Genomic DNA, 23,079 nt, shown 5'->3' with positions numbered 1-23,079 from the left:
TCTTGCATGTTAAGACAGTATCATGTACCTGTACTAAACAACAAGGCTTGTCTGAATGCCTTTGTTTCCAACTCCTTTAGACCCATCTGTTTGCAAACCCATATCTACATTTTAGCAAAATGGTGCAAAACAGCCCAGCTTCCACCACAAAGGATTCCTTCCCAGTACGTTGTGGAAAATTAATAAACCAATTAATTTTATTAAAAAATAATGTTGCCTATAGGCCATACCTCCAGCATAGTGTTTCAGAAGTCTAGAACATTCTATAGGCACATTAAAATCAAGGAAACAAATGGTTAAGGACCTAATAAATCTTAAAGGTTTGGATCTTGCAAATTATGTGACAGTTACAAGATGAGTCCAAATCTGCTTTATAGGGAGAATCTGGTTGCAACCTTAATCATGGAGAGGCTACCATGTCTCCTTAATAAATGACACTCATCTGTAGAATCAGGACAAAAAATTCAGCCATCCAGCTCTAAAAACACAAACCTCTCCTACATGCAATGAAGGAGAAAACGTCCTTGTTGGCTATCAGCTAAAGAAACATCCTCATGTTCTGTCGAAGCTGCCACTTTACAGTAGAAGGCATGCTTCTTTAAAAATATATGGTGAAGTTCACCCACGCAAAAGGAGCAGAACAATGCATATGCACTGATTAATGCCCGCTCTGCGGGTTTAATGGGGAAGTTTAGTGTCTTTGTCCTGATCCTTAGCACTCAGGTGAATTTCATCCATAATGCCCAATCCGGCGCCTACTGAAGTCAGTGGCACAAAAAGCTTCCCATTGACAAAAACAGGAGAAAGATCCAGAAATATACACAGAAAAAATAATTAACTTTGCTTTATTACAGTGGGTTTTCTTCAAATATAGCTGCTAAGGTGACTTTATAAGGAGATTTTACTTTATGGAAGGTTTGAATGAGTAATGACAAGCCATTTCTGAGCTAGAGGGAGATGGAAAAACTAGACAAACATTAAAATTACCAAGCAGGTTAACTGTTAAATGATGTGTAAATCAACAATAGTTTTCTGGCTTTTCATCTCCAAATTTCTGCATAGTCTTCAGAATAAATATGGCCATTTTTAGGCCAAACCAATTTTCCAAGCCAGAGTAATAGAAGGAGGCTAAAAGAGGGCTTTGTAATAGAAACCGGTTGCAACTTCGCCTCTGAGGAGGATACCACCTTTGCCTAATAAGTGAGGGACTTCAGTTCCAAAACTTAGAAATGTCTGTAGTAGCTCAGCATCTCTCTGTCTTGTAGTAGCCCTGTGAGGGGAGAGAAAGTTGGCAAGAATTGCTGCTGATGAGACCGAAGCAGATATAAACTCACTGACAATCCTTTTACCTCTGATGCTTAAACTGCAGGCCTACCAAAGGCATTGGCAGATTTGAAACTGCCCAGTTCCCAAATTCCCCACAAGACTTGTTCATGGTTCCCCTGGATTTACTGTAAACTTTGCTCTTCTCTTCTCCTCCTGATTTCACTCTCCCCTTACACAAAATACAGTAGCTAAATTCCTCTTCCTGTCAGGATCCTCTGAAGCGTATCACCACTCTTTTGGATTCCCATGATTAGTTACTTGTCTCCTGTCAAGCTCCTTGTCCTTGTTTTCAAACTCTACAAAATCTGACTTCACCTACATCTCTATTCTCATTTCCCTCCATCCTCTTCTTGGTCCTGTTGGTGCTTCATTGGTGCTCCCCCATCCCTGCTTTTGACTTTACCTTCTTTCATGCTGTCACCTTTTACTAGTCTTGTTCTGTTAAGTAAGCTTCTTGTCCTTCTTCTTTATACCCTAAGGATCTCTTCCTTCAAATACCCCCTGAAAGCCCACTTTTTCCTAGGAATATTTCCAGCTGTGTTCTCTATGCTTTCTCTTTACTGAGCCATTGCCCTGTGTCTTGTTTCTGTTTGTTTTTTGTCCAGCTTAGGCTGCAAGATCTTTAGGACGAGGACGCAGTAAAATACCAAGTAAATGTATGGTGCTATTTTAGTGCGTTTTATTAACAATAAGAAAAATAAAATGAGATGATGGTAGAAGTTATGAGTAGCCTTGATTTATCCATGCAGAAGATAAGAATTGTGCTGATCAGTCTTTAGTAGAGTACTTGCTATGAGAAATTAGTTTGTTTCTTCCTTTCACTACATAGCAGAATAGCAGGATTTGTCTAGGGATTCGACAGAAAGGGCAATGCTTCAGAGAATTACTAAAACACTGTAATTGGTAATGACCTTTCAAGCAATCCCACATTAACATCAGATGGCTGTAGGAATTCTAAAGAACCTCACTAGCTGATGGGTAGAACAATTCATAAAGTAAAAAAACAAAACACATACCAAGTTTTCCAAAACACCATCTCTTTTGTCCTAAATAAAAGAAAATTCCTTAACTAAACTGAGGAGTTGTTTTTGTCAGAAGATAATCCACCAGTGTCCTTTATGCTAGGTTTCTATTGATTCTATCACTGCATAAATGGATGTTCCACACCAAGCAGGCTTTCCTACAAAGATGAAACCACATTGCATTTATGTCCAGTCATTTTCTGAACAGAGTTTACAGAGGAGCATTTGAACAAACTCACTTTTTTTTTTTAAATTAAAAAACAAAATTAGAAATCCTGAACAATAATACACCCTTTGTGAAAAGCATCTTTAGCTTAGCCATCTGGCTGACGCTGTAAATGATTACAGCTTTAAAATTTAATGGGATTTCCACAAAATGAGTAACATCGACATAGCACTCAGGTCTTGGGCTAACTATCAGACATTTGTCATCACTGTGGCTTTTGTCCCTTATTAATTCCCTTTCTAAAGTGCCTGATAATGGAAATGTGTTTAGCAGTCCTCTGGCAGCCAGTGTGAGACTACACACCCAGAAAGTTTAATGAGACTGTCATGATTATGAATAACTTAAAAGATTTTGCAACCATAAGAGATCAAAATGTATTGAACCTTGTGACATCTACATAACTAAATTTCTATACGTTTCATGTAAAGGGAAATGCGTTGTTATTACTATAATACAGGGGTTGGAAATTCACTCTTTCTATAAACATATGAAGTCTTCAGGGAAAATGGTATCACAAAGGACCCATAATGTTGCTTAAGATCCAGGGCAGATTAGGGCACTGGTATTGTGGTCAGTGCTCCAGCTCCTGAAGTCACATGATTACATTAGAATCTCAGCGTTCATTCAAAATAAAAAGTTTCTAGCCATCATGGTTGTGAGGAAAACTTGAAAATGTCTGCCTGAGTCTGCACATAGGCTGAAACAATTGCTGGGGGGGGGAGGGACTCACCCAATTTATCTCAACGGGTGTTAACTCCAAGACCCACTGCATTGGGTGAGGGCCCTGCCAACACCTGCCCAGTAGAGGACTCCGTGTGTGGCAAGAGAAGAGTACAGTGAGCCCTGCTCACTTAAGTATATACATGCCCAGTTGCTGGGGTAAGTACTTGGGGACTTTGCTGCTACCTTGTCTCCCTGGAAGGAAAGCAGAGCCCCCTATCACTGCCTCTCCAAATAAGGGTGGAGCCCCATGAAGTCTTGTATGATGGTTTGCCTCGGGCTCCACGAGTGCCTTAGTCCAGCCTTAGTCTTAGTTTATGGTTAGAGAGAGAAGGAGTTTTTGAGCAGCTAAGGCAAATGCCCTGTGAAGCACTGAGCCCAAAGGCTTGGCCTGAGAATATGAGCAGGGGAGGGAATCTGCGAATGTGGAGTGAGTGGTCTTAGGAAGCTACTCGTTCCACATGCTGAAGACCTAGTCTCGTCCTTCCCATGGCCCAGCTCCGCCATGCACAGCTGCACCCTGTGGATGTGAACTCAATGTCATGCAGGGGAGAAGGTGTACACCTCGTGTGTTTGTTCCCGTCCCTCCCACCCTCCAGCGCAAATACCTTTTGTATGTGCTCTGAATTCTGTTAAGGGCCTGCTTAATTTCTCATTTTTCAATAACAAATATTGACAAATAGAGTTTAGTGGTTATAAACTTCACATATCTGTTGAGACAGTGTTACCAAATGATTGAAACAAAGGATTAGAAGTCAAAGAACCTGGTGTCCAGTCCAGGCTCTGCCAGCAGTGACCAGAGACTAGTAATTTTACCATGCTATGCCTTAGTCTACCTATATGCTAAATGGCTATAATTCCAACTTCACAGTGAATTACACAGATTGTAATTATTTTATCATAAATTATACGAATATTATATTGTTGAATGGAATATCAGAGGGACTGTAAAGTCAAGTGTTATTAGCTGGTTTGTGTTTGCAAAACACCATGCCTGGTGAGATGAGACTTTCAGCTACAAAATTTTCCAGACCTTTTTAAGCTCAGGCTTAATGTTCCTCTTTTGCCCTTGCTCTCATCATTCTGGATGTAACATGACATTTCTCCATATGATACTGAAGGACTCCAAGCACATAGTGTGTTGGCTTTGACTTTTCTGAAGTATCCAGTTTATTTTTTTTTCTTTTTCAATAAGATATTGAGCAATAGCTATATACTGTTTTACACAATAGAACTCAAGGCAAAATTATATACCCTACAATGTCAAATGCCCAGATAATTTAATTAGTGATGCTAAAGGATGATCATAACTTGTTTTCTAATGTTTCATTTAATGATACAGTTTCCATACAGTTATCACAAATAGTTTGTATTCTGATAATTTATTTCAGAGAGAAATATTTCAGAGGGAAGAGAAAACTATGAAGTTTATTACTATTTGCCCAGAAATTCAAAACAACCTAGATTTAATCCCCAAATCCACTTAGTAGCGGGTACTGCCTGACTTTCCCATTAACTTTGATCAGAGTTGCTAGCATCAGTTCAAGTATGGGTTAATTATTGCCATCTGAAGGGCCAACAGAAGCCAATATATGCTTATGACTATGGCCATACTGATAGAAAATCTTGGCACATGACTGCTAAAACATAAGTTATTTCATTTACATTCAATGAAATTAAAAGGTGGGAAATTCAAAATCAATTGAAGAAAATGCCTTTGCATACAACATGTAATTAAACTGTGGAACTCATTGCCAGAGGAAGTTGTTAAAACCAAGAATTTAAAATTAAAAAAGGATTGCATATGTATATAGATATCAAGAATATCCAAATTTTTCATAATTAATTATGAGAAAATTTTCTGAATGAATCTTAAACCTTGCGCTTCATGGCGTAAGCCAATATCTAACTACGAAAGACCAGGATAAGATTTATGATGGGGGTCAGATTATTCCACACTTGCCACCTCATAGAGTGGCACCTCATAGACCACCACCACCACCCGGCATCTGCATACTAAACCCAACCTTACTGTTGGGTTCTTACCCCTTTCTCTGAGGAATCTGCTTCTCACCACTGCTGGAGAGAGGATACTGATATAGCAGGGTAGTTAATATGTTCTCAGAGGTCAGTAACACTGAGGTCTGTAGCGACTGGAGAAGACAGGTAGGGTGATTGTATGTTTTTGGTTCTGACCCATATCTGTTAGCAATCTTAGTTAATCAAATTACCTATGTAAATAAAAAATAATGCATTCTCATTGGCTGCGGCTGAGTAGAGTAAAATAACATTATTCACTTCTAAAGAGGTGAAAACATATTTTGTTGTTTGGGGAGGGGGGGTTCCCCTGGACCTGTACCTAGGGTGACCAGATAGCAAAATCTGGATGGGGATGAGGAATAATTGGCATCTATATAAGAAAAAGCCTCAAATATCGGGACTGTCCCTATAAAATCAGGACATCTGGTCACCCTACCTGTACCAAAAAACATTCTTTGAAATATTAGCTTAAACAGGAGTGGGGAGGGGAGAAAGCATTCAAGTAATCTGTTAGATGATTCAGGGAATGAAGTTAAATGGTGTTCAAACCTAGTTGCTTGAATGATTGAATGTGTGAGACTATATATATATTAAATTGTTGATTTGGTGAGTATCAAAATTGACTGGTTTTCAAGAGACATATTGACCTTAGAACTTTGAACATGGTTCATCTGTCATAGCAACAAACCGTGGTGTTTGCCTCTACAAAACCCAAAATTTGCTTTATATTTATTAATTTAATGTAATTATTATTACTTTTACAACACGTGAAATGCTCTGGGCTTTTAAGGCATCATCACTACTTCGAAGAATTTATAGTCTAAAGCCTCCTCTGGCAATAGAATCTGTGTATTGACTTAAATGGGACTGTGTATAGGCATAAGGGTTTGCCCATGTAAATCCGATTGCTGGATCAGGACTTAAATTCAGATGAAGCAGAACAAGGAACTGCAAGTAGGTGGCGCAAGACTGTTAGAAGGAAGGAAAAGAACACATGGCTCTTTATTTTAACCCTACATGCTTTTCAAAGGTTACTATTTTATTTTTAATTTATTTTAGGTTTTAAAAAATTAAAAATATTGGTTATTTTTAAAAATTTCTGTTTCTATTTTCAATTCCACAGCTATCACTGTAACATGTTAATTGCTTCTCCCTCATGCAACATTAAAAAAAATAGAAATAATCTCAATGTATCACCAGAAATCATGGAAATCAACCACCACAGTGATATGCATCTTAACTATGTATTTCATGAATATTGAATTGCATCAGATCCCTATGGAAACACGTTTTCTGTATGGTTGATGATGAATTGGCATGACAGTGTGGTCCTTTTTATTCTTCCTCCGTATTTCTAGGTCCTCCTGGTCCCCCAGGAATAGTGATTGTTGAGGAAATTACAGAAACCACAGCGACGCTATCCTGGAGTCCTGGGGCAGACAATCACAGCCCTATCTCCTCGTACAACTTACAAGCACGTAGCCCCTTTTCACTTGGCTGGCAGACAGTAAAAACAGGTGAGAGAAAGATTTCAAAAATAATATGAGTAGGCTGAGTCAAAACTCCTGGCTCAAGAGACTAAGAGCCACCTACACCAGTTGCAGAGAATGATGATGAAAAAAATTAAATAAAAGATTATAAAAAAAGATAATAAAATTAAAAGATCCAAATTTAAAAATTGCATGTGGGTGTCATTTAACAATATGCCTGCAGGGTGGCTGCCCCAACTGTGGATAAACAAAGAATTTCTGTCTCCAGATAGTTAATCAGCCACCTTTCAGAAGCATTGAATAAACTTTTTTAAAAAACCCAACCCACTAATTGATGAGGTATTGAGTCATTGACTTCCACTATCTCCAGTGATCTTTAATACTGTAAAATTCAGTTCCATCTGCCACTGACATATTACACATGAGTTTTAGGTGACTTAATGATTTAAACATTTTTCTTGCTCTCTACAGTTCCAGATAACATAAGTGGTGATATGGAATCTGCCGTGGCTGTAGAACTGAACCCCTGGGTGGAATATGAATTCAGAGTTGTGGCAACCAATAAAATTGGGACTGGGGATCCAAGTGCACCATCTCGAGTGATCAGAACCAGTGAAGCAGGTAAGAACTTAGAAAGCCACAAGTTTATTCTGCAGGAGCTATCAGGAACAAGGAAATTAAAAAAAAAACAACTAATATCATTCTATTACATCTTGCAGACATCTCTGTGTTCAGTCACCACTAACCTAACGGGATATTTTTTAACAATGGGAGAACTTGTTTATTCAAAACAAAATTATTTTTTAGTTTGGAAAAACTTCAGATAAGATGCCCAGCCCTCTCTGACCTTCTTCAAGCCTTAGGCATCTGTCCTCTGCTTTCTACAGCTCGCTGTCCTCTAACCTGCAGCTCCGGACCCTTCTTGATCCATGATCTTCCATGAGACTCTGCTGCTTTATAAACAGGTTCAGCCATCATCCTACTGCAGGCTCATACACGCCCATTATTCTTTCCTCCTCCCAGGAATTTCTATCGCCTAATCTCTTTCTGTCCCCTTTTCTTCAGTATAAATCCTTCACAAGTTTCATTGGTTTGAAAATCCAGTGAAGTCCTACTAGTCATGTACTGTGTCTACTGATCCTCAGACTGCTGCAGCATTCTGGGTATTTCATTGTATCCCATAGTGAATTGTGTCTGTGCTTCTGGGGGAGATCCAGAACGTTCCTGGTTGCGGCATGCAATGTAAATAAACCAATGAAGAGCTTTGGACAAATCTGAAGTAAATGGTGAATTTGTCTTTTAGTGCATCTGTTCAAGACAGAATGGTGAACCAGAAATCAGTTGCTACTGCCTCCATTTTGAGAACCTTCTCTTTAGCAAAAACACTATCCAGATAATAAATACATTATTTGGACATCTTGGAAATGCAAATGTCCAAAATTGTGGGAGCTTAAGAGCAATTTATAGAGAAAAAGGGGGCTGGAGACACAAGTTGTGTGTGGCTGAAAGGGAACGTGAGGGAAGCTTATTTTGAACAATTTAGAGAGAGGGGCTAGTCCAGAGAAAGGACCCATGTTTAGGAAGAAAGATGGGAGGCAGAGATGGGCTTGGGAAGAGGCAGCCAAGTGGATCTTAACTTCTGAATACTTGATGTTTTTCTCTGTCACTATTTATATCCCTTCTGGTTGTTTTGTTTTCCATTAAGTGACTTGTAAATAGGCTGGTAATCACACAGAGTAGTTATATTTTCAAGCTTAAATGAAACCAGCCATGCTTTTACTATTTGCATAGAGGTATGCACCTTGAATAATTAGATGGGTCACCTCTCATTCCGTTTTCTACCTTCTCAAGAGGGGAGATTAAAAGACTTGCAAATGGTAATGCCATAGTCTATCTGCATTCATAGTTCTGAAATAAAAAGTGTCAGCCTTTGAGCTTTGTTAATTATGTGCATCAGAGAGCTATATTCACTGGTCTGTGGAGAAAACAAACATAAACATTCATTCCTAAAACAGTCATGGTAGATGCAGTTAGACTGGTCTAATATATATATATATACATAATCTCTACCAGTTGTGATAAAAAAAATGTTATTTTTTCTGTTTTAAATAACTTTTGCTGGAGAGTCATAGAACTTCATGCAGGTCAATGGAGATCCATTCATTCCTGCAAGGATGCATTTTATCAGACTTCTGTGCCTTGTTCACTCTGTTTTAGTCACACAGTACCTCTCTCTCTCTCTCTTTTGTTTTTATGAAGCAGGAGCTCCATATGCTTCATACTTTGCTCCATTACAATCTGAAGGGAGAGGAGGAAAATGATATAAAAAATACATGAGACTACTCTCATTTAAAATAGTGTTTGGAAAAGCTTTCACCATCAACCTTATGCTTTCCGTGGTTTTGTACCATATGTAGTACTGGTATTACTAATTCTGTTGAACCCAGATGTTCTAACTACTTCTCTGGTTAGACAGGTGATGCAAATCAGAGAGGACAGAGACATTCCAAGAGAAGCTTATGTCAGGTGATAGGCTGCAGCCAAGAACTTATGTTCTCTCAGATTTATGAATTCATATCCTGTATTTAAAAGGACAGTTCTGTGTTTTAATGGGCCAGATGTATCTTAGGCTGCGAATGAGTATTTTTCTCACCATCTGGGGTTTTGAAAATTTAATGCTGTAACCTGCTCTCATGTTGTCTGTGTGGGTTGTTTTATTTAATTTCTTTTCAGTTATTTGCCAAACAAAAGTTGCATTTTCTAATTCATTTCCCTATGACCCTGTTGAAAAGACTTCCCCATCTCCTCCAATTTTTCTTTTTCTTTGGACAATTATTGTGGTTTTTAGCAGTGAGATTTCAATCAATAATAACTAATCAGCAGGGGAAAAATCTCAGGGATGGATGACATGTGTATAGTATGTGTTGTGTCCCTATCTAGTGGCTGGTACACATAGAGGATGACAGCCTGCTACTGTGTCTTTAACTCAAGTGATAGAGGTGTGTGTTTAGGTGCTGAAGTGCCCAGGATCAAACTGTGCTACAGGTAAAAATATTTGTATTTGCTATACAATTAAAACTTTGTGACTAATGAACTAAAATAGGATCACACTACATGATTTATTTTAACATTCTCCCATCCACAGTTTGATGCTCCCTTTTTATTCCCCCTCTAATATTTTTAACTACAGAATTGTTCTGGCTTTAAGTGTGTGTTTTGAAGCATGGCATGTTAAATCCCATACAAATGTCAATAAATCAACTTATGGCTTTGGAACAAGCTGAAGCAAATGGTGAATTTGTCATTCAGTGTATCTGTTAAAGACAGCATGGTGAACCAGAAATCAGTTGCCGCTGCTTCAGTTTCAGAATCTTCTCATGAGTGAAAACACTATCCAGTTGTCTCTTTGTTGAGGTTTTTTTAAAAAGAGAAAAAAGGTAGTTTTTTTTTAATTGCAACAAGGGATGGATTTCCAATTTGTTAAAATCTAGAAAGATATTTTTAAAAATGGGTACTCATAATGATAATTTAATGAACTGTGTTTATGGAAAACTGATATAGGTACCAATAATAACAAACAAAGATGTTATTCATAATTGTATAATGCTCTCAAGTATCTCAAGTGCTTCACAAAAAGGTACTGATCTCTGCCTTGAAAAGCTTATACTCAAAAGCCACAGTCTGGAAACTGGGCTCCACTGAACTCAGAGGTCCATGTTAGTAGATCCAGTTGCAGGATTGGGGGCTTAAATGATGGATTTAGAGGACAAGTATAATTATCTCATATACCAGGAAGGAATGGGGTGAGGAAAGATTCAGGTTAAGGATATGTGATTACACAGCCACTATGTTTAGGCATCAGTAGGGCTTGATTCTTGTTTGTTTTTGTTGGTTTTGCATCATGATAGACCATGTAGACAGTGAGCATTTAAGAATGATCTGAATGATCTAGACACATAGAGTTTTGTGTGGCTTTGGGGAAGGAGCAGCATGGCAGAAGGAATGGAGATGTTTGTGAGAAAAGGAGACGGTACCAAATTTGGAGCTTCTAACAGAGAGAAGATGGGGAAGGATATGAAATGAGAGCAAGTCAGATCTGAAGGAAGGCCTGAAGTGCAAGGAGAAGGAGTTATCTGAGAAGGTCTGCTATCCCATGCTGCCACAGCTGTGAGATCAGGAGAATTCTCAAGCTAAAACTCCCTTCTTGTAAGCAAAAATGAGCAACTGGTCCAGCATTCTCCGTAAGGTCTTTGACTCTAGGATTTGCTTCCCTCCTTGATCTCTCAGGGCCTTGTTTGCTAACCTTCTGGGCATGATGCAAACCCATAGGTATTTGAGAAGTCGGGGGTTCTTCGAGGCAGGAGCTAAAAGCAATAAGTTGCTTTAGGTGGATTATCAGTTCATGGGTGGGTAGAGTGACTTTCGTTCTGTGACATTATTTCAAAAAATGCATAACTGGCAAATTTAGCGTAGGAGACATTTGTGCTGAAAAATTCAGATTTTCAAATTGTGCATTTTTAAATTTGAGAGCTGCCTAGAGAAATTAAAAATCAGAATAAATAAATGTCTGACACAACTTTCCATGGAAGGCAAATGGTCAAAAGTGATACTAAGATTGTAAAATGAACTCACAAATGAGTTTTCACTTCAGCGGGCAGTGGCATGAAGAGAAAGACTGCCTCTTCTTATCAACAGCACCTATCCAGCAGAAAGACTCCTGTTTTCTGGAGCGGAGGAAGTAATAACTCTGATGTTTGCAGCTGGCCGTAACATCTAGGCTTTCATTTAAGGCAGGGTTGATGGAGAAAAGATTTGTGCATTAGAAAATATGACCTGGCTTTGCCGCTGTCATGTTTGGAAACAATCCTGCCAAGCAGTATCTTATTTACAGTGGACAGAGAGAGAGACAAAATAGACTCTTGGTGAAATCTGCATAAAATAGCCTTTGCTAATGAGAGACAGTTGCCTGTCACCTGCACTGACTGATTCGTCTCTTCTAAGAATGATTGATTTGGAACCACTGGAAGACATTATTTTTGTATTAAAAGCTATTGAGATGGCCTAGCATGACCAAAATGGCCATCCTACCTCTCATCTAAAACCACCAGGAGTTCACTCATTACTCTGATTTATGTAGTCTCAGCTTCAAGGGATGGTTGGAACCTACCCACAAGGTCACTGGTGTGGGGTCCAAGTATATCTGGAAATGAATAGCCCCCACCTTCTCAATCACATCCCTAAGAAGTGGGGTTTGAGGTTGGACAGAAATTATCAAGCACTCCAGTGCCAAGAGATGGTTACCTGAAGAACAGCCATTTGAATTCTAAGTAGGATTCTCACCCTTTCCTCACAAGCCTCACAAATGATAATGCGTGTTTAAGCCCCACTTGAAGTTTTCCAGCTCCTGGAGCACCAGACTAAGTGTCTAGGGGGCTCTATTATAATGGCTGCCAAAGCATTTCCCAGCATGTGTTGGTCAGGGGCAAGTACTGAAGGAATCAGAAACCCCTTCTGAGGCCAGTAAGGAGGATTCTGCCTGGGTTAAACTGGACAAGACGTCTTCTGGACCAATGACAAGCTAGGGCTGCACAGTTTCCAGCGAGGGGACAGCCTGACCCGGAGAGACAGCTTTAGTTTCAGCTTTTGAGCTTGGAAGCTGGGAGAGAGACAGCTCAGCTCAGGGAAGCCCTGCTGAACTCATACTCCCCCCAAAGGGGGTTCTGGGACTGCTGTGAGAGGTGGCTGCATGGATCAGGCAGTTCCAGCACAGCAGTGACCAGAAGAAACAATATGACCTGGTGTCAGCTGCCAAGAACCAGCTGAGAGCCCAGGAAGATGACACACCAAGGAACAGCAAGGGTGGTAGGAGTCAGGAGAGAACCCTGCCCCACCTGGGTGAAGAATACATTTTTATTCACACAGAGCTGTATCATTGTCTCAGGACTCAACCTCACTGTGCCATCTTCCCGAGAATGTGCCAGGGAGGAAGTTGGGAGCAGTTTGTGAGTGCTGGGACAGGAAGCATGGGTATATTAGTTAACCCTTTCCTAACACAGATCCTATTTTCTTGTTCCCAGTAAATACCTTTAGTTTCATACTGTTATGCTTGATGTGTTATTGCTTTGCTGGGGTTTGTGTTTATGTACTTTTTTGTCCGTTGTGTACTAGGCTTTACACTGGTTGCCAGTTAGTTGAATTGATTTTACTCAAGGGACAGCACCCATGCACATGACACAGTGAGGACTCACCTGTGGTGTAAGCACCAGGCACTGGAAGAGAATCTAGGACCCAACTCATGCCAGGAGACTGGGGCAGTCATTCCTAATATTGGTGATCGCAAGCACCAGGAAGAGAGAAGGCGTGAGCCACACCTCATGGGAGGGGCTAGACCCATTAATAGAATCACAGGGCTGGAAGGAACCATGAGAGGTCATCTAATCCAGTCCCCTGCACTCATGACAGGACTAAGTAATATCTAGACCATCCCTGACAGGTGTTTGATGACGTTACCATATTCACTTGCCATGGGTGAATTTCACTTTATGGATCTTATGATGCACCCTGCACTGTTAGTGGAGTCTACTTTTAACTCAAAGAGAAAAGACTTAACTATATGAGAAAAGACTCAGTAGCTTGAAGGATCAGGTCTTAGATAAGGTTATAAAGTCAGAAGCAAATAACTTAATTTCTGCATTGTATTATTTACAGGGCAGTTGATGGCGTCTTTAATTGAAAACTGCACTTTAATGTTTTTTACAGAAGACTTTTAAATTCCTTCATTATTTATTTCTCATTTTTATTTAATTTTCCCCCACCTTATATTGTGTTTTAACATTCATTTTGTTTAATTAAGGAGGACTTTCCATCTTACTATTTTCAACATATCTTTTTTCTTTTTTATACATTTTTCATATTCTGGTTTTAGTGATTTTAGTCAACGCACATCTTTCCAATAATGCCTCATAAGTTGACGTCAATAAAACTGGGAAAATCAAAATGGAAAAAAAAATAGCACAGCAGCTCTCCAAAGTATGTTTGATAGTGCCTTGTAAATGTCCTTCAGCCTCAGGTTCAAGGGTCCAATTTATCATAAAAGGAGGCAGAATGAGGGGAATGCAGATTCTCAATACAAAGAGCCACCTAGTTGGAATGCTGGGATGGTTTCTAGTATAGGAAATGTTCTGTGGCTTGGTCTATGATAGTACAGGACCTGTGTTCCTTCTCCTTGTCTTTTCTGACGTGCAGACTGTGACCAATCACTATACAGGATTTTTGTAACCTTTTTATGATCCCTTGTCCACATCTCCCATTTGATTTCTGACTCATCATAATACACAAGAAAGCAACCTCTCTGGTTGTGTCTGACACCTTTTAGATATCCCACTTTAGTCCCAAAATGCATATCGTTTTCCAGGATTTTCTCCAGGTGCTTCTTGGCTCCCAAGAAAGAAGGAATCAGCCCTTTATTTGATCTGAAGTGAGTGAACCAATTCACCAAAACTCAGAGCTTCAAAATGAAATCCACAGATTCACTCTGCTAGCTGTGGACTCGCAAGATTACTCTGCCCCATTCTCACTGGTCCTATCTCTGTAGGGCAAATGGCATCTTCTTACAGCCAGATTCCTTGGGCCCAGTTTTGTTGCAGGATACTTCAGCAACCAGTGACTGCAGAAACATGCCACCAGTCCAGATTTCTGACAAGGTAAGGGTGTCACGTAGTGTTTGAGCCTGCTAGAAGAGTCCACCTTCTTGAACGTTCTGCATAAAAGCCCTTATTTTGGACCTTCTCATCTGTGCAGTAGTCTGCTTGTGCCTATCCAAAATTCCCCTGTAGGAATAATCTCTGATGTTGAGAAATTTTCCAGTAAGTTACTAAGCAAAGGGATATATCTATTTATAGACCCGTTCACATCAAAAACTCATGCCAAGTGTTAATTCCCATCTGTATAGCTCGTATCTTCTTCTCTTACTATGGAGAGTGGGTATTTGTTTTCCTCTTGATGCATAGCAAGGTGCAGTTCAGGTAGATGGGCAAGATCTTTTGATTTCCTGTACTGAAGACAGTGGTATCTTCAGCTCTTGTGTCTTGATTCATGCGGGCAGTGACCTTCCACTGCTCTCCATTCAGGTACCCACTTGTTCCTTGGATCCTGAACTTTTGACCACAGTTAGAGACTATCTACCGAGTGGCTTCTGAACCTCAAGATTGTTTTCCTAGAGGCGTTTACCAAAAGCTAGGGGAGAGGGAAGAACTACCCCACCAATCATTTCCCTATTTACTCCCATACATCATCCTGTCCTCTTTTTTCTCAAATCAGAATAATTTTTTTTCCTATTTTTTCCTCATTTTTCACCTTAAAATCTTAGATGGAAAGACCCTGGCACCAATGGGACCTTAGAAGGTCTTAAGTTTTACTGAGCTAGATCAGAATCCTTCAAGAAAATGTTTGTGGAAGGACATTTATTTATTTTCAAAAAGATGTATTTCCAGTTTCTCTGCCCATTGATGAGCAGAGATGCCCAGCTATCTGTGGGGACATTCGATGCACTCCACATTTACGGCAGGTAGGCTGCCTCTATGTATGTGGAAGCTCTGCAATAACACACTTCCCAGCTGAGCGAAGTGATGCTGCCTCACCTCCATCACAGAGCTGTAGCCAACAAGACAGGATCATGCCCAAATAGATAATCTGCAACAGCAGTGAATGTGTAATTCACCTACATTTTTTTTCATAATTAAATGAGAATTGGCAGCTGAAATTTAGTGGCTTCTCCAAGCTTGACTTGAGAGTAGAGTCTCTTTCTCTCCCTGCCACCCTTTTTTTTTATTTTATTTTATTCCTTCTTCCACAAATCAGTTACAGGACTTTATATTAGTACAGTATTTAAATACCCATGGCAGCAATAGTTGGAATGGTATCAGGTAATCGACAGAATAATAAACAGGTTTCCACTTGCTTTAATTTTCTAATTAAACCCTGATCTTGTTACTTAGTTCATAGTTAGTTAACATGATTGCTCTTCATAGCTCCTTTCACTGATAGGGATAGTACTGTGATTTTCTGGCACATCTATTTCACAGCCAGCTCCAATAGTTCTGTCAGTTCTAGCTTTGATACATATTTTACAGGTCCACAAGGTGAAAAGAGCCAATAACATCAATTTAAACATGCCAGACATTCCACGAAAGCAGCCGGGCATTTGGAGCCTGGGGGCAGAGCATCAATTACATTATCTATTCATGGTGAAACATGGGTAGGAGAGAAATTGAGTAGACTCAGAATATAACCTGCTAATTGTGCATACAAACTTGATTCTGTAAGCTAATAGTCTGATGACATTTAGTGGTAGAAGATTATATATATATATATATATATATAGGATCAAAAATATAAATAAATCAACCTTCCTCTGAATGAGGTATTCCTTGAGTTACCCTAAAGAATAAATATGCCACAGTGAAAAATAGGCTTCTTTGGTCTGGTTTGTTGTTTGTTTTTTAGTTTTCTCTCGGCTGGAGAAAAGAGGTTTCAGCATTTCTATTCATTACTATTAATTTTATTTTACTATCAAATAAATTCCTAAACTGAGATTTCACTGTGTTTAAATGGATAACTAAGGCCTTTGAGGGTAAGATGGTGCATGGAGGAGTCACAAAAACAAAAATAGAAAGAAGATAGCAATCATTAACTGCTTGGGTATGTTTAAAAACAATTCACTAACTATTATATAAAATTGCAGGAGCCAGATCCAAGTACAGTATTGTGTGTTAGCAGCAAACTAACTGGAAAATCTGAGAGATTGTCTTTGGATAAGGTCAGTCGACAATCTCAGTCTTTGGATATTTTCCTGACATCTATATCATAGCACTTACATTCCGACTTCCTTATGTTGTAGTTTTTGAGGTACTCAGCAAGTATGGTGCAGTCATCCATCAGTTATTACAAGTGAATGCCAGTTACGCCTATTTTAGTACTAAAATTCAAATGTCACACACCAAAGAAAACTTAACACCAAGTGTTGTGTCGTCCCGTCGTGTCCCCCCCCCCCCCCCACCCGTTGTTTTCCAATCAGTTAAATCTGGTGTATTAACTTCTTCAGAGAAGCTGACACATTTTCACAACTTGTTCCAATACAGATGAGGTAGGAAATGTTTTCCTGGAAGAATGAGAACTTGAGAGCTGGGGATGTGAGGTGGTTTGGAAGGTGAAAGGTTTTTTACTTAACATTTGTCAGCTTCCCAGATGTGTACTGTAGAATATATGTAAGGAAAACAGTCAAGGACAAAAATCCTGCTGAATTTCTTGTTACTTTAGTCCTTGCATTAGGAAGCTTTGTTAAGCTGTTGGCAAAGCTTATTTCTTAACTGAGATCAAAAACCAAGAAAAGCATTTTTTTTTTTTAAGTACAATGTTTACAAGATATAAAAAGCTCTAAAAGAAACAAACAAACAGAAGCTATAAAAGTTCCTTGAACAAACATTTTCATAAGGATTAAAAACAAGTTTAATAATTCATCTTCCCTAAGGAATGAAGCAATATCAAAATCTTCTCTTTTTGTAGACCAGATACTTTAACCTTTATACAAACAATATTCTTGTGAAAAATATCTTCACAATGATAGCAATCGAGGAGAGGAAGCATAGGTTTGTGGGTCAGACTATGAGTTGGCTGGGTCCAGTCCCTGGATCTGCCAGGAAGTCTCTGTATTATCTTGGTCAAGTCCTCTTAACAGTTCCCCATGAAAAAAATAACAGCATAATAATACTTCTTTTTGTCCTCTCTGTTAGATTGTAATGTCTACAGGGTAAGGATCTTGGTTATAGCATTTAGGTGCTACTGTAATACAAATAAATAATCATAATTTGATCATGGTACCATATTAAAACTTGCATTGATCATTACTCTCCTTGAACATCATAATTCGCATAAAAGTTGTTTAATAATTCCCTAAATACATAAAAGAGAAATACATTCACTGATAGTATTATTATTTATTTACTTAATGCCATATTACTCGTAAGGATGGCATTTTCAGAAGTGACCATCCTCATGTTTTGGGTATTTTAGTTTTTGGGTGCTTAACTTGCGATACATCGGCCTACATTTCAGAAGAGCTGAGATCCCACAACTGCCATTAAAATCAATGGGAGCTATGGAATGTCTGAAAGGTGTATGATGTTTCACTTTGGCTTTACAAATCAATGGCCACTTCCGAAAATACTGGCCGGGGTGCCCAGTATTTGACAAACAGGAAAGAAAATAGACCGCTACCAAAAAGAGATTAGAGTATGCTGACTTTAATGATGCTGTGCCATCTTCATAAACATTCATCTGACTTTAATTTTAGATATTTAGATGGTTTTTTTAAAAGTACTCTGCAGTGACCTACCACTGTTCCCATTGAAATCAATGGAATTTTTACTTTTTGCTTTATTGGATGCAGACTCTGGCCAAGGATGAGCAATGCTAACATTATTTTAATTGCTAAAACCGACTGTATAATTACCAGTCTCTGGAAGCTAGTCTATTGTTGTCAGTGTCTATTTCACCTCATTATGGCAGTGCAGCCAAGTATGTACTTTAATCACTTTACTACACAACAGTCAAGATATGTTTATTGATATAATTGTTCTCTTTTGATACTAATTCCACCAGCTCCTATAGTCATTCCACATACAAACCCTCATTAAAGTTAATGCTATATAAATATCTGTTTTTTAAAGAGTAAATGCGATACTGTTTTTAAGGTGCAATTAGCTTGTTTCATAAATTCTTGGACAACTTGCCTCTTGTTTATACTTAATTAGGCTTTGTGTGTCTCCTTTTTCCTGTCATGTAGATGAAGCCCTTTCTTCCTGTCAGATGCTTCATACAACTGTTGGAGACTAAATATCCGGTGTTGGCTTTTCAAGAAAATTAGAATATTATTTTCCTTTTTAGGTTACATGTGAGAGGCAAGAGGTTTTTTGTGTTTGTGTGTTTTTATCATGTTTAATTTTATTTTAAACAAATCACCACTTTTCCAGCTAGGCGTACAGTTAGTTTTAGCCAAATCATTGTGGGACAAATCTCACTGTTTTTATTCTTGCCAAATTCACAATGAAGTCACTGGGAGTTTTGCCTGTGTAAGGACTGCAGTGTTTTGTCCTAAGTAACTTGAGATGTGGACATCAACACCTTTTGGAAGATGAGTAAAACTTACTCTGACACACACCTTCCAGCCCACCTCACATCCCAAGCACTTTCAGGACTGTGTAAAAGTTAATGTTACCACACACACCACCTCCAACAGAGATCAATTATGCAGCTTTGGGAAAAGAGTCAGTGTTCCAGATCCTATGTTTGGATGGGATCTTTCTATGCATGTCACAAAACAATGTTCAGCCAAAAGGAAATGATATTCATATTCCAGTAGGATGCACATTTACCACTTAGTATTAAACCAATAACTCAGTAGTACAATACCATATTAAGGGACTGGAGGTCCCATCTATTCATAACACATAACACCCTATTTCTGACCTCTAATGGATACAAAAAGTAGAGGTTTTAACTACGGGGTCCTGCCCTTATTCCTCTGTCATTTACAGGAAGAAATTGTTTGTACACAACCACATCAATATTTAATGCAACAGTATCAGAGTGTGTATCACTGATGATAATTAATACCTTGAAGACCAGGAAGATGCTAATTATATGGCACTAAACGTAGTTAACTTGTGAATAAATAGTTATAAAACTATATACTCTGATATAAAAGTGATGTTGCTGTGGGAAACTGCTAATATACAGCCTTGGTGCCTGGAAAAAAATGTTTTCTTTTAATAGTATTCTTCATTTAACGGTTATTCATTTCAGAGTGTTCCCCTGTGACTGTACATATTGTGGCTTGGTGCAGTGCAGAGGAAATTTATTCCTTTGACACATTTATTCTTTTAATGGTTATTCATTTGAGAGAGTTTCACTGTATGACTGTATATTTTACAGTTTGGTGCAAAGGAGATTCATTCTTTTGACAGGTTTATTCTTTGAACATTTATTCATTTAAGTAAGGCTTCAGTCTGTAAGGCTATTATCAAGAATCCTCTAGAAAGAAGACATTGGACCTCCTTTCTTGTTGAACTACCAAATAAGGCCATCAAGTCAGATACTTCAAAGGAACACAGTGTTTTGAATTGATAACATGAAATCAAAGTAAACAGGGCATACCGTCCTCCCAAAGAAACTTCATAGATGTAATTTTTAGGAAGATTTGAAATTGGATCCTGAGTTTGCTTAACACCACACCCACACTCTGGGTAGAGATGCTTTGATGGTTATTGCATGTAAATTAACTGCCAGTTGACTATAAAAATCATGTTTTTGGGGTCTTACCACTACAGATCATGCATCATATTCCCCAAACATTGTGATGTTTGACAGAGAGCAAAATTTCCTCTCCATTCTGCACTGTACATTCATATTGCATAGATTGCACTCTTTTTTTTTTTTTTTTTTTAATTTTTGTTATCATTGATAGAAGTAGAAGTTCCATGTGGGAAACATTACTGGATATATAATAAAGTTACACAGTAAGGATCAACGAGGAGAATTTTGCCCTTTGTTCATAGTTGCCAAACGACCCTATGTCTATAGCACCAAGGTGGTAACATGTCACAAATATTAAAAATACAGTATCTGAATGCCAAATGCTAGAAATGAAGGAGACCACTTGTACTCTCATGAAGATACTAGGAAAAGTTCCAGGTATTTGCCAAGGAGAAGAGTCAATTAAAGAAAACAGTAAGCAACTGTAATTTATCTCCTTAATGAAGCTCTCCTTCTCTGCTCCCCCTTTATCATATGACTGTAAGGCATCGCTTGATCATCTGAGCGCATGTAGGTGACATGCCACTAGCAGAGAATAATTGTACAGAGCCTCTCTAAGCATGGTCAAGTGGGGAATTGAAGGGAGAAAAGCTACAGTGTGTTTCTTAGGTGAACATGCCTCAGCAATTTAGACCTGGAAATTTCTCAGAAATTTCTGAGAGCTGCAGATACCACAGCAAAATTTGTATTTTAAAAATGTATGTTTATGTAAATAGACACACAAGTGTCCTGGTTGTCATCTCATTTACATCAATGTAAATCAGAAATAACTCCTGTGCAGTGAGTGGTGTTACATCACTGATAAATGAGATCAGAATTGAGCCCTTCTTCTTCTTTCTTTTTTTTTGGTCAAAACCTGCTGAAGGCTCCAAAAGCCCATACAAATCAATCCTGAAATCTGTGTGAGTTTCCAGCATATAAACTCTACCATACTATTATTGAACTTAAGCCCTTAATGATCAACATGGGAAATAGAGGAAATTGTGTGCATTTATTTAAATGTGTTTTTCCCTTTGTAGTTCAAAGGCACAGTGCTACCCAATAAATAAACTAAATGGTATACAATAAGATCTTAACAGTTAATGCCTCACAGTACATCTCTATAGATGATGTATATACTAGTGTAAGGGAAAAAAGAGAAAATTTATATTCCAGAATGCTTTTAATCAAATAAAGAATGTAGGCATAAACCACACACTACATAAATTCAAGCTACATCAGTCATTTTAGGAGCTTCATTCGGTGCAGAAAAGGATAGAAAAGAAATTATATGAATCCAAAGAAAGCTAATATTTTCCAAATTGGCAAAGCATACGGTAACCCAGCCCATATTGATGATAGCTGTAATATTTTTCTGTGTAGCTTTGGCATCTTAGCTATGCAGTGTGTCAGTTCTATAAATGCATACATATCTGTAAAGCAAATCAAGAAGACTTAATAGTTGACATTTTCAGAAAGGACTGGTTATTTGGAGTGCTTCTGTTGTTGAATGCCCAACTTGAGATGATAAAGGCATTTTTAGAAGATGGGTGCACAGCACTTTATGGAAACAGACCCCCATTAAGGTGTCTCAGGTTGGACTCCCAGATATTGAAACACCCCAAATCACTGGTCACTTATGAAAATGTATGCAAATATCATTATTTTTGTTTACAACCTTTTCCCTGAACACTGAAATATATCAGAATTCCTGACATTTGCTTTTCTAGTTGCCCTTTTAAAAACACATGTATTAATAGGATAATTCCAACAAAATAACCTTAAAAATCAACAGGAAACTAAAAATTTGGGATAACCTGGAGAACAGTTTGTTGTTGTTGTTGTTGTTTTTTAAAGTAACTTCTTTTCCTAGAACATTTCTTTTCTTCTCAGCAGTTTGAATTCATTTTGAACTCACTAAATGAATTGCAGGATTCCCTAAAATGCAATCAGCAATCTCAAGCAAGTTCTCTTTACTGCAGTGTTCTGTGTTTTGTTATTTTTGACCTGGTTTGACAGTTCAGTGTCTTCTGGAGTAGGTTATTACTATGGGGAAAACGTCAATAACTTGGACATTCTTTCTTCTTTTTTTTTTCCTTGCCTTTTTGTTCATAGTTCCAAAGACAGCGCCAGCTAATGTAAGTGGCAGAAGTGGAAGACGGCATGAATTAGTAATAGCATGGGAGGTAAGGGACTCTTTTTGATTAAAGGCCTTGTTTCATGTTGATTTTTTTTCAGGGCAGAGTAAGAAGTACTGTACTGAGGTTCCCTACAGCAAATCTTATCAAGATATGAACACAAAATATCATTTCTTAAATGTGTGTTCAGGTCTCGAAGGGCATCACATTTTCATGTGATGAGAGCAGAGGCCAGTTTGGAGAGACTACCACTCAGATTAGCAGCCCCAGAGTAAAGTTTATTCATTCTTGCTTTCCTTCTCACTCAATCTGCTAAAGTTGATCTTGGCTCTGTAGATGTGCTGTGAATTCTGCACAAGATACAGTGCTAACTCAGTATGTGAGAAAGAGACTACATTTACATCAACTCCTAGGTCTGACAGGAAGGTAGGAGAGAACACTGAAAAGCCTACAGAGGGCCAGAGCCTTAGCTGATATAAATTGGACTAATTGTATTCACTTCAGTGGATCTGTGCTAGGTTACACTACCTGAGGATCTGTCACTAGCGGGAGAGAATGCAATCTCCAAATTAGGCAGAAGATTTCAAATGCTTTCCCCTGTTTTTATTTAACCCGTGTTTCTATCATGTTCTCTGAATATCTTTCTGCTATTACTGTTTGCAACACATCACAAAATGCATCACAAACCTCTTGCATTAGGTAAAGTCATTAGCCAAATTAGCAGTGACATCCAGGTATTTCATCTGTTCTAACTATACATAGGAGAG

General features: G+C 38.5%; 1 protein-coding gene across 5 annotated transcripts in view; it reads left to right on the top strand.

Annotated features, from left to right (window-relative positions):
* Nucleotides 1-23,079, top strand: part of CNTN5 (contactin 5) — a 645,973-nt gene that overhangs the window by 584,557 nt on the left and 38,337 nt on the right. For all 5 annotated transcript variants that reach the window (XM_067567931.1, XM_067567926.1, XM_067567939.1 and 2 more), the window contains 3 exons: nucleotides 6,693-6,851; nucleotides 7,296-7,445; nucleotides 22,290-22,360. In XM_067567931.1, the coding sequence (XP_067424032.1) occupies nucleotides 6,693-6,851; nucleotides 7,296-7,445; nucleotides 22,290-22,360 (380 nt within the window). The remainder of the gene's footprint in view (nucleotides 1-6,692; nucleotides 6,852-7,295; nucleotides 7,446-22,289; nucleotides 22,361-23,079) is intronic.

This window comes from Emydura macquarii, unplaced genomic scaffold (assembly GCF_026122565.2).
Source record: "Emydura macquarii macquarii isolate MOO-44397 ecotype Brisbane River unplaced genomic scaffold, CSIRO-AGI_Emac_v2 contig_318, whole genome shotgun sequence".
Lineage (NCBI taxonomy): Eukaryota > Metazoa > Chordata > Testudines > Chelidae > Emydura > Emydura macquarii.
Note: the sequence above shows the minus strand (reverse complement) of the source record. Positions and strands in the feature narration are given on the sequence as shown.